The sequence below is a fragment of the Callithrix jacchus genome, chromosome 9 (assembly GCF_049354715.1).
Source record: "Callithrix jacchus isolate 240 chromosome 9, calJac240_pri, whole genome shotgun sequence".
Taxonomy (NCBI): Eukaryota; Metazoa; Chordata; class Mammalia; order Primates; family Cebidae; genus Callithrix; species Callithrix jacchus.
Window position 1 is genome coordinate 46,097,739 of NC_133510.1, and position 13,068 is coordinate 46,110,806.

Sequence of the window (13,068 nt, forward strand, 5' to 3'; positions counted from 1 at the left end):
CCATAGTTAAAAATTTTTATTTGTTTTTACTTATTAAAAAATTTTGTTAAAAACTAAGACATGCATACACATTAGCCTAGGCCTGCACAGGGTCAGGACCATCAATATCAATGTCCTCCACTTCCACGTCTTGTCCCACTGGAAGGTCTTCAGGGGCAGTAACACACATGGAGCTATCATCTCCTTCTTTTGAAATACTTCCTGAAGGACCTGTCCAAGGCTGTTTATAGTTAACTGGTTTTTTTCCTAGTAAATTGAAGGAGTACACTACAAAATAATAATAAATAGTGTAGTAGATACATAAACCAGTAATAGTCACTTATTACCATTATCAAGTATTAAGTGCGTTGTATAATTGTAGGTGCTATAGCATTATACAACTGGCAGTGCAGTAAGTTTGTTTACACCAGTATCACCACAAACACGTGAGTAATGTGTTGTACTACAGTGTTAGGATGGCTATAACATCACTAGGCAATAGGAATTTTTAAACTCCATTATAATCTTATGGGACCACTATCACATATGCAGTCTACTGTTAACCAAAATGTCACTATGTGGCACAGGACTGTACTAATAAATTGGTCAATTTATATTCCATAAATTTCTCTAGGGCTTTTTCTGGTTACATTTATTTACCTGTGAACCCAGAAAACCAGTTTTGTAGAATTTAACTTCTGTAATGCTAGGAGTTAAAATAAATTGATGATAAAAATAAGCATTCTAGAAGTTAATCAGATTTCATAAAGGTGCAAAAATGTAAATGGAAATTATTATCTAGCTAACATATATATTTCCCTAGTGAGAGAGCATATGTACCTCTTCCGAGTTATACAAATTTGATACATAGTAAAGAAACAATAATTTCTACTTCAAGTCGTTTTTGGGGGATTAAAAATGGAATTTCTCTATTTGACCATTATACAAATTTCTCTGGCAATTTTACTGAAACCTGATTTATAGGTTAAACTTGATATATATCATATCACTTTACTTTAGAGGAATTAAGATTTCACTTAAATCCATTTCCAGGATCCAAAGACTAGGGAGAGGCTTGGTTTTTGTCTTTATTTTTACTAGTCTCCTATAACCAGTCTCCTTGATTTTTCTTAGGAGAGAAGGTACTGAGGAAACATGATTCTAATATTGATTACTTTTTCTTCCAACATTTTCTTACGAAACATTTTCAAATACAAAATTGAATTTTATTTGAAACATTTGGAAATCTACCTAGATTTTACCAATATCATTTTATTATACTTATAAATTTTAAAAGATGTTTTTTATACTAGTGAACATTTTAGCTTACATTTCACAAAGAAAAAATTTAAGAGACTTTGCATAATGTTTTAAAGGGTTGCAGTAAAGAAGTGCTTCTTATATTTTCTTAGGCATACAAATCAACTGGGCTTATTAAAATACAGATTCTAATTCAGAGGGTTTAGGTTGGGACTGAGTCTGCATTTCTAACAAGCTCCCAGGTGGTACTTTTCTTGGTACTTGGACTATATACGTTGAGTAGAAAAGCAGTAGAGGACATAAAAAGAGTCTTGTTATTCCCACAATGTTGCTCTCTTACTTCTCATTTGATAAGATCCTAAAATAGCTGTGTCTCCTTTTGATGGTTGTATGATCACTACCTCAGAAGTACTAATTGATTCTTGCTATTTGACCTTAATACTTTAATATAACACAGCATTCATATTTGGTCAGAAAACTCTCTGGCTTCCTTTTATAAGAGATTTTTAGGTTTTTTACAGTTTTGTGGCTTTGTGTTTTTTGGTTTGATTTGTTTTTTTGAAGATATATAATATGTAAGTAGATGAACTTTATAGACATTTTTATGTGGATCATCTAATTAAAATACGGAGGGATACAGTGTAAAAGAATGCTTGTACTTCTTAACCTGGCACTCAGCCTTTCTTTTATATAATCCTGTTTCATTGATATCTTTATGTAATTTATGTTGCTAAACTATAACTTAGATATTTAATTTCTATTCTTTGATATTATTTTATTAAATGGACTTGTTGATTTGCCTAGAAATTAATTTGCCTTTCAGAAGTCTATTAATCTTCCTCTGTTGAAATTAATTTGATATTTGCATGCATCTGAAAGATTTTAAAGAGCTATTCTGAGTGACTGTAGAGATTGTAAAATGATATATGTAAATTTTAATAAGTTTTACATCTCCAGCTACTGGTGAAAATGTCAAGCCCTCCTTTCTGCAGAGTATTTTGTTACTCATCTGTTATTCAGCTTATTTGTTTTTTAAACCAAATTTATGTGCATATCCTTGTATTTTATCAGCAGGTTGTTTTATGCCCTAAAATTTGGGGTCTTGATCATGAGCCTAAAACATGTAAACACCCAAAATGAATTATATTCAGGTTAAAGGAACAAAACATTCAGTTAGAAGTTCTCACGCATGTAAATTAGAGGCTGGCAAACATTTTCTGTAAAGGGCCAGATAGTGTTTTAGGCTTTGAGGGCCACAAGTGGTATCTGTTCCATATTTTTTTCATAATGATAATCCTTTAAAATGCAAAAATCATTGTTAGCTTGTTCATAGTATGGCTCATGCCTGTAATCCCAGCTGGGAGGCCTAGGTGGGCGGATTTTGAGACTCCTGTGGTCAGGAGTTTGAGACCAGTCTGGCCAACGTGGTGAAGCCCATCTTTGCTAAAAATACAAAAATTAGCTGGGCATAGTGGCCAGCACCTGTATTCCCAGCCACTTAGGAGGCTGAGGCAGGAGAATCGCTTGAACCGGAGAGGCAAGAGGCTGCAGTGAGCCAAGATCACGCCACTGCACTCCAGCCTGGTTGACACAGTGAGACTGTCTCTCAAAAAAAAAAAAAAAAAAAAGTCTGTGACTAGATTTGGCCTATGGGCTATAGTATGCTGATTCCTAATTCTCTGGGCAACTTTAGTGTTTGATTAGATACTAGAAGTTAGGTCAAATTTTATCCTGAATTTTATAGGCTAACCTTAATCTTAAAGTGAAACTTACGTATTTCTTGAAAAGGAAATAGAAATTTTACCCTAGTCCTTTTTTTTTTGAGGCAGAGTCTCCCTCTCTCATCCAGGCTGGAATGCAGTGGTGGGATCTTGGCTCACTGCAACCTCCTCCTCCCGAGTTCAAGCGATTCTTGTGCCTAAGCTTCCTGTATAGCTGAGGTTACAGGCGTGCACTACCACACCCAGCTAATTTTTGTATTTTTAGTAGAGACAGGGTTTTGCCATGTTGATCAAGCTAGTCTTGAATCCTGGCCTCAAGTGATCCTCCCACCTGAGCCTCCCAATGTGCTGGGATTACAGGCATGAACCATTGTGCCTGGCCCCTAGTACTTTCATTTCATTTTTTTTTTTTGAGACAGAGTGTTGCTCTGTCGCTGGGCTGGAGTGCAGTGGCGTGTGATCTCAGCTCACTGCAACCGCCTCCTCCCGGGTTTAAGCGGTTCTCCTGCCTCAGCCTCCCGAGTAGCTGGGACTACAGGCACCTGCTACCATGCCCAGCTAATTTTTGTATTGTTAGTAGAGACGAGGTTTCACTATGTTGGCCAGGATGGTTTCAATCTCTTGACCTCACAATCTGCCTCCCCCAGCCTCCCAAAGTGCTGGGATTACAGGCGTGAGCCACCACTCCTGGACATTTTTTAAGGTAAGAATCAGAATATTTATGTTTTTACCAACTTAATAAGTTATAATTTTAGAAAGCTAATTACCTAGCTAGAATATAATGCATTACATATTCTTTACACTCAGTTCAGTCCACATCTGAAAGGCAGAGTTATTTTTTTTGCTAGTAAATTATGTGGTCTTTATGTTCCTAGCGTATAATGACTGTTACCTAGTTTACATTTATCCAGGTTGATGACAGATTTTTCTATTCCCTTTGGACAGTGCATGGCCATGTTGGCAAAAGCTGTCAAAACTGAAACATTGACACCATGAGAATTGTTTGTTTTCCAGTCTGCTAAAATCAAAAGTGGGGAAGGTTCAGTAAAGTGAATGACAGAAGCAGAGTTCTCAGGGTATCTGTTACTCCTCATTCAGCTGTTTTGCTTTCTGGGAGTCTCAGTTTAAATATAATGTGAAAATTAGTTTTAGGAACTTAAAAATGTTGAGTGATTAATTTCCTAGTTGTTAATTTCTAGATAGTTAAATTAATTGTTATAAGAACTCCATTAAAGAATGCTTTGTAAAACAACCTCCTTATGTGTTATGACTCTCTGTTTGATAGTAGATGAGTTTGTATACATGAGATCAATATTTTGGACTTGAGCTTTTTATGAGTTAAAAATTGACAGAACAGTTACTGTGCACTTGCTGTGCATCATGGTAGTCTCCCAGGTAGTGGTTTTTCTGCATTTCAGTAGTATGTGAGATAGGCTGTAGGTAGCAAGGTTTCTTGAGAAAGTCACGGATGCATGGTTGGGTATACATCTTTTTGCTCCATGCCCTTCCCTGCAAGAAAGCTGGTAGTCTTGGATCTGTATACAGTTAGGGCATTTAATATGTTATTTCCTTGACAGAATTTGCAGATTAAACAGGAACAAAAACTTACTTAAAATCTCTTAGTAAAAGCATAGTCCAGCAAGAATTAGAATGATATTTTTGGTTAACAGTTTTTTTTCTATGTGGAGTGCTTCGTTTCCATTGCCTCACAAGTATGTTTTCAGATAATAGTTGAGCTGAAAACGTTGTCAATCTCTTGGTTGTAAAAAATTTACATATTTAAACTTGTATACTTTGATTCCTACATATTTTCAATTGTTCTCAAAGTTCAATAAGCGACGTTTGAAAATAAGTATATGTGTATAAAAACAAGCAGGCCAGATGGCTCACACTTGTAATCCTAACACTTTGGGAGGCCAAGGCAGGCAGATCATGAGGTCAGGAGTTCGAGACCATCCTGGCTAACATGGTGAAACCCCGTCTCTACTAAAAATATAAAAATTAGCTGGGCATGATGGCAAGCACCTGTAATCCCAGGTACTCAGAAGGCCGAGGCAGGAGAATCGCTTGAACCTGGGAGGCAGAGGTTGCAGTGAGCCAAGATTGCGCCATTGCACTTCAGCCTGGGCGACAGAGCAAAACTCCACCTCAAAAAAGAAAAAGTAAAGAAAGAAAATGAGTATGTGTGGCAACAAGCCATATTCTCAAAAATAAATGATTTTGTGCCAGTTAAGAGCTTAGTGAGTAGCCATAGTGGGTATTAAATATCTGTTTTGGCTATATTCATCTTTAAAAATTATCTGCAAATTTTGGAATGTGAAAAACCAGTGTTTTGTTTCATAGGTATATACTATATGCATTTTTAAAATAAGAGCGAGTGCCAGTGCTTTACAGTGTACACAAAGATAATGTTCTCATGTTCTCTTGATGTCAGTATGACTTTAAAGCATATTATCAAGAAATAACTAAGTCTGGAAAACTGTGGTAAATAATTGATTCTCTAAAACCTAAGTTTCTTACTAGTAAAAATAAGAAATGGAAAAAGTCACTCTGTGCTATTCTTTGAGCCACTGAGGTCCTGACACTGCATTCTTGGTGGTGGATAATAATCTTTTCTTTTTAATTATTGGCTTCCAATTCTCTCTCTGCATTGCTGGAAACAAAAATCATATATTTCACTATTGGTGGTGGGGATGCTCACACTGAAAAAGTAGACACATTCGAACTGATTTTAGAAATAAGTTACAATCAAAGTTTGCTTCTCCTAAATTAGTAGAGTATCAATACTGTTTTTCTCCTTCATAGCATGTTTTGGTACTTCTACATTGACCATATAACATTTTTTTTTAAACAGAAATAGAAGTTTACATTTTTAAAAAATTTATGAAAATATGAGCTTTTACCTGGTTTGTATGTGTTATATGTATATGTATATATACATATATATATATTTAAATTTCTTGCATTGATTTTCAAATTGAAAGAGAATCATTTGTGAAAATATCTTACAGAGTTCATGCTTTACATTTTACATGATACAAAAGTTATTTTCATGCTTTAAGTTAGTTATGTTGCTTATTAATGAAAATTTTGAATACATAATTTTCTCAAGGACAAAGCTAAAAATAATAAACCCTTTCCTTTTGAGGATTAATGATAAATTTAAACTTTAAAGCATTAAAAAAAATTTTTTTTTAGAGACAGGGTCTTGCTTTGTTGCCCATACTGAAGTGCAGTAGTACAGTCATAGCTCACTGAAGCCTTAAACTCCTGGGCTCAAGCAACCCTCCTGCCTCAGCCTTTTGAGTACCTGGGACTTTAGGCTCATGCCAACATGCTTAGTTTATTTTCAGGAGACTTGAGGTCTCAAACACCTGGCATCTCTTGCCTTGGCCTCTATCAAAGTGCTAGTACTACAGCCATGAGTTACCACACCCGACCTTAAAATCTTTTATGTACCTCGGTGTAAGTGGGTATCTAATTTAAAGTGCCAACATATTTAATTATTTCAAAAAGTGGTTGAAAACTGTATTTCTAGTTGGCATAGCTAACTAGTTTACTAAGTTGATTCCATTAAAAATAAGAATGTTCTTAGACTGTAATGATTTTTGTTATTAGTTAAATAGAAATCTATCACTGGATAGTATACGTTAGTGACTTGAGATACGCGTTTGAATATACAATCACATTACTTAAATGCATGCTTTTGAACTGAAACTTAACATCATGAATTTTAAATTAAAATTTGACCTTAGAGGTAAATTTCTGTATGTTACTAAAACAGTTCTTAATATATTTCTGAGATTTCTAAAAATTAGTGTGCCCTAAAGAATTCAGGTCTGTTTTTCTTAACTACTGTAGGCAATAGATGTACAGATGATTTCTGCATGCAAAAAGTTAAGCCCCTAGTCATTGGTTTACTTCAATTAATACGTAGTTGCCAATTCTCTGTGTGTGATTGAGTTTAAAATTACAAATGGGGCTGGCCGTGGTGGCTCATGCCTGTAATCCTAGTACTTTGGGAGGCCAAGGGGGGCAGATCACGAGGTCAAGAGATTGAGACCATCTGGCCAACATAGTGAAATCCCATCTCTACTAAAAACAAAAATTCGCCAGGTGTGGCAGTGCACACTTGTAGTCCCAGCTACTTGGGCGGCTAAGGCAGGAGAATTGCTTAAACCCAGGAGGTAGAGGCTGGTGAGCCAAGATCACTCCACAGCACTCCACCTGGGCAACAGAGCGAGACTCTAAAAACAATAATGACAAACTATAAATGGTACTTTTGATATATTATCTTTTTAGGTGCTGGGTCTGTTTTGTTACATTTGGTTCAATAGAAACATTGATGTTACCAATCAAGTTAAAATATGCCAATCCCCAAATTAGGTAATTGAGTTCCAATTTTAAGATAAAAGAACAGAATTCCCTTAAAATTAAGCGTCCAGTAAAATATACCAACTTTAAAAAATGTTTACACCTTTCTTTTAGAAGAATGAACCCAGTATTACATCTTTTAATTTGCACTACATATAGATTAATATTTCTGTGCATTTATCTGTGCCCCTACTTTGGTGGTACGCTTTTCTGAACAAACTAGCAGCACAAAGTGCTTAATTAACTGTTTAATTTCTAGATTGGAAAAGATTAAGAACTTTATCTCCATGTGGCCAATATGTTATTGTGCCTGTTGTCATAGCTTTCTCATCATAGGCTTAAGCAAGAAGAACCCTGTTAAGAGTGTTTACATTAGAAAAGAAGGTATAAAGCCAGTATGACTGAACACTGTTCTAAAAATTATTTTTAAGACTTGTATTAAGGCCAGGTTTGGTGGCTCATGCCTGTAGTTCCAGCCCTTTGGAAGCCAAGGTAGGTGGGTCACTTGAGCTCAAGAGTTTGAGACCAGCCTGAGCAACATGGTGAAACCCTGTCTCTACAAAAAATACAAAAATCAGTCAGATGTGGTGGTGGTTGCCTGTAGTTCCAGCTATTTGAGAGGCTGAGACAGGAGGATCACCTAGCCTGTGATGTCAAGGCTGCAGAGTTGTGATCTTGCCACTGCACTTCATCGTGGGCAACACAGTGAGACCCTGTCTCTAAAACAAAAACCCAAATAAACAAAACTTGTAGTAAGGATACAAAATGCTCCTATTTCGTGTGTATCCTTTAAATAATTCATGATGTTTTTATATTATGGCAAATAGCCTTCATTTAAGATTTTAATTTAAATAACGTAGTTACACGTGTACGAAAGACCCATCACTTTTTTCCTAAGTCAAAGAAATGATTTAAAGCTAATTTCAGTTTAGGCTTTAATTCCAAGGTTAGCACACTAAAATGGTTGCATTAATTGATAAACAAGATGCTAATACATGTATTTATGCTTGTCATAATTTCTCCTAATTCCTAATTTAAAAATTTAATTCCATTAGAAAACAAAACTGACTTTTAAGAACAAACCAGGATTCTAGCCCATATTTTAAAACTGCATCCTCAGTTTTATTCAAACAGTCTGATGTCTGTTTAAAAAAAAAAACAAAAAACAAATCTCAAGCTCATAATCTCAAACTTCTTGCACATGGCTGTCCCAATAAATTACTCTTACCAATAAAACAGACTTTAAAGAAGTTGTGTTTTACAATGCAGAGAGTGGAGGATGCTTTTTATACATTGGTGAGAGAGATCCGACAATACAGATTGAAAAAAATCAGCAAAGAAGAAAAGACTCCTGGCTGTGTGAAAATTAAAAAATGCATTATAATGTAATCTGGTAAGTTTAAGTTCAGCACATTAATTTTGGCAGAAAGCAGATCACTTTTAAAGGTAACAAAATGGCAACCACTTTAGAACTACTTAGGTGTAGTATTCTAACTTGAAATATTAAAAGATAAGAAACTTGTTTCCATTATTAGCACATTTAATCTAATGGGAATTATGAGACAGTTTTGATGGCTGTAGTACACTAATCTATATTTGGCATAAAGTCCAATGATTTAATGAGTCTTAGGTAAACTAAATATTTGGGAACTGATATTTACCTTTATTTTTAACGGAAGTCATACACAAGTTTTGAGATAATCAGCAACTTTTGGGTTCTTTTTAGGTAGGGAGAAAAAAATATGAGTGGAGAGCAATAATATTGCATAGCCCAGAAGGTGGGAAAAAGCCACTCTTAAACATATTTTTTTCTTTTGGATATTTTATAAGCAAATAACCATTTTTTCTGCCTAAGTTCTCCAACTCAGTGGCATCAGCAGCACTTTTTTATCCCAGTGAGAAACCTGGGAGTTTTAGGATGACTCCTACTGCCCTCTTTCCTCCAGTTCTCCAGTTGGAAGTATCCACAAATTCCTGTGATGTTACATTCTGTGTCTTTTATGCCATCATTAGTTCAGGCCCCTGTCATTTCTTTTTGGACCGTTAGAACCTCCTATTTGATTTACCAGTTGCTGCCATGATACATTGTGCAACCAGAGAGATATTCGTTAAAGTAATGTCATTTTTGGCTGGGCACAGTGGCTCACGCCTGTAATCCCAGCATTTTGGGAGGCCGAAGTGGGCAGATCACCTGAGGTCAGGAGTTCAAGACCGGCCTGGCTAACACAGTGAAACCCTGTTTCTACTAAAAATACAAAAAATTAGCCAGGCGTGGTAGTGCATGCCTGTAATCCCAGCTACTCAGGAGGCTGAGGCAGGAGAATCGCTTGAACATGGGAGGCAGAGGTTGCAGTGAGTCAAGATTGTGTCACTGCACTCCAGCTTGGGCAATAAGAGGGAAATTCTGTCTCAAAAAAAAAATGTAATTTTCTTATCTTTAAATCTAGTTACTAACTTAGCTATAGAATAAAATCTCATGTTGTACAGCATGTCATAAATAGTCCTTACTACCTTCCCACCACTCCGTCTCTTTTTTGGTCTTCTGTCTAAAAACTTCATCATCTTGCCTGAATGTCTTTTGTCTTTCTATAAATAAATACCATGTTATTTCCTACCTTCCCTTGAGTCTTGGCTCTCATTTGGGATGCCAGTATTTTTATCCCTCCTAGTCTTACTAATTAGCTAACACTCTCATGATTCCCCAATCTCCTACACTCTAAAAATCTTTCTTTAAGCACTTAAACTAGGCATACAACCCTTCCTGTATATTCCCAGGATATTATTCTTAACTATTATGTTTCCTATGTTATGTTGAAATAACTTCTTCTGTTTCATTCCTATATTATTTGACAGCAAAATCTTAGCCAGAATTACATATTTTTAATCTTTGCACGCCCATTGCCTAGTAAGGTTCCTGGCACATAGTAACTACCCAGTAAATATTTATTGTGTGGAATTCTCATTTTTGTTTCTAAACTAGCCCATATTAACCTTTATCTTGCTGAGAAAATACTTCACTTCACTAGGTATCATAAAATTCATGGCAAAGCTTAAGCTTTGTTGCATATTGTTTGTAATATATCATGTTCTTGAGAACAGGCAATAATATTGCTGTTTTCAAAAACTAGCATATCATTTTGTTTTTAGGAGGGAGAGGAGGAGGAAGGGGAGGAGGAGGAGAGTACTAACTTATCATTTATTATACTTACTATAAGTTGGTGTTCTTATATGAATTTTAGGTGTTTTCCAAAAGTATAAAATATATATCTGAATAGTGGACTCAATCCCAAAAGATGTTATGTGGTGTACTAATCTACTAAACTCAGAAACAAAGCATAACTGGCATTAATTTTTATTGAAATTTATGAACTCAATATTTTTTGAATCATTGTGTAAAGCAGTATTTTGCAATTAAAGCAATTTTGCATGTTGGATTTTACCACTGTCTCTAAATTAAAATATTCCAAATTTAACAATGCAGTTTGAAAAGTTACACATTTTAAATAATAGTACCATGACCAGATTTAGCTGGTGGTTTTTATTTTTTATTTTCTCTTCCTATTGTCTCACCATTAGATTATTTTAAGAACAGAACTGTTTAGAGTAAAATAAATAGGTGTTATGCTTTAATTTATATATAAAACAAAGGTGTAAGCATATACTATTCTAAAATTTCTAATTTGTCCAAATTGTGTTTTATATAATGACTATAGGTGAATGTCACAATTGTTTGATGTGATGAATCCTTGCTTTTTTAGTAGACATGGAAATAATTTATATAAAAACGAAGTATACTTGGTAATTAAAAATTTAAAGTTAAATACAAATTTTTTAAAAAAGATTTATGGCCGGGTGCAGTGGCTCATGCCGAGGTAGGTGGATTGCCTGAGCTCAGGAGTTTGAGACCAGCCTGGGCAACACAGTGAAACCCTGTCTCTACTAAAATACAAAAGAAATTAGCTGAGCATGGCAGTGTGTGCCTGTAGTCCCAGCTACTTGGGAGGCTGAGGCAGGAGAATTGCTTGCACATGGGAGGTGGAGGTTGCAGTGAGCTGAATTGGAAGATTGCACCTGGGTGACAGAGTGAGACTCTGTCTCTCCCAAAAAAAAAAAAAAAAAAAAATTATTTGACAAGCTGACTGTGGTGGTGTGTGCCTGTAGTATCAGCTGCTTGGGAGGCTGAGGCAGGAGGACTGCCTGGAGTTTGAAGTTGAAGGGAGCTATGATGGTGCCATGGCACTGTAGCCTAGGCAACAAAGAGAGACTCCATCTCTTAAAAAAAAAGTAAAAATAAAAAAATTTTGGGCCAGGGACAGTGGCTCACACCTGTAATCCCAGAACTTAGGAGTCCAAGGTATGAGGATTGCTTGAGGCCAGGAGTTCAAGACCAGCCTGGACAACATAATGAGACCCCAGCTCTAGCAATGAATGAATGAATGAATGAAACTTATTTGACAATGATAAACATATATAAATGAGCTTTTCTTAGTTCTGAAAAAGATCATGTTTAACCAAAATAATTACTGGGATACTACTTTTGTCTTTGTGTGTATGTGAGAATGATTAGTTCTCATATGAGAAAAAAGAATTCACTGCTCTGTGTAATTGTGAAATTTCCCTCATCATTGAAATTACTTTTCTTATTTTTTATTTTTAAAATAGAGATGAGGTCTTACTATGTTGCCCAGGCTGGTCTCAAACTCCTGGTCTCAAACAGTTCTCCTGCCTCACCCTCCCAAATTGCTGTGACTGTAGGTCTTAGCCAATGCACCCAGTCAAAATTATTTAATTTTAATAAGATGATGTAGAGAGCAGAGTTCAGTGCAATGTGAGCCTAAAATCTTTGTCAGAATCTTAGAAAGTAATGTTATCATATTCTGTTTTCACCATAAAATGTGTCTTCTCTGTATCCATCACATGGTTGCTCATTTTTTTTTCGGCTTTACCATTTTGTTATCATTGGCATTTTTCTTCATTAAAAAAGTAGTCAAAATGGAATAGATTGCATAAGGATGTGATCAAAGGGAATGAATTCATGCAGGGTAAGGCAGTTAGATTAGATCTGGGTGGATCACGAGGTCAAGAGATTGAGACCATCCTGGTCAACATGGTGAAACCCCGTCTCTACTAAAAATACAAAAAATTAGCTGGGCCTGGTGGTGCGTGCCTGTAATCCCAGCTACTCAGGAGAATTGCCTGATCCCAGGAGGCGGAGGTTGCGGTGAGCCAAGATCACGCCATTGCACTCCAGCCTGGGTAACGAGCGAAACTCCATCTAAAAAAAAAAAAAAAAAAAGATACCATGACATTCTAAGGGTTATAATTCTAAATTGTCAAGTGCTGGCAGGCTACATGATAATTTTTGTTACATCATTGGAAATTTCCCCCTCTGTATGCGTTAAAGAGGTTAGCCTAAAGGGATACATACACATACATATATATAATCAAGCCTTGATGATAGTATTGTGTTGCTGATAAATTATTTCTTAACCACTTTTCCTTTCTCCTTTGGGAGAAACAAAAGCATATGTTTGTGTTGTATCGGTAATATTATAAAGTGGGAAACATCAGTGAGTGCAGTTTGGGGACTTTATTGAAGACATTTATTCACTAGTGCTCAAATAAATTAATGCTGTTTTTATCCTACTGTTTTCTTAATATGGACAAGCCTCTCATTCCCATTCTGTTTACCTCTTAAAATACTGGTCATGCTTTCCTTAATTACAGATCTATT

General features: G+C 35.7%; 1 protein-coding gene across 9 annotated transcripts in view; it reads left to right on the forward strand.

The window, feature by feature from the left end:
- Positions 1-13,068, forward strand: part of KRAS (KRAS proto-oncogene, GTPase) — a 52,103-nt gene that overhangs the window by 32,625 nt on the left and 6,410 nt on the right. For 4 of the 9 annotated variants that reach the window (XM_035256059.3, XM_078339080.1, XM_054238270.2 and 1 more), the window contains exon 5: positions 8,604-8,727. The exons of 4 other annotated variants lie outside the window; for them this stretch is intronic. In XM_035256059.3, coding sequence (XP_035111950.1) covers positions 8,604-8,723 — 120 coding nt within the window. In that variant the 3' untranslated portion in view covers positions 8,724-8,727. Of the gene's footprint in view, positions 1-8,603; positions 8,728-12,375; positions 12,377-13,068 lie in introns of all 9 variants that reach the window. One more of the 9 variants, XM_035256061.3, reaches the window with a different exon arrangement.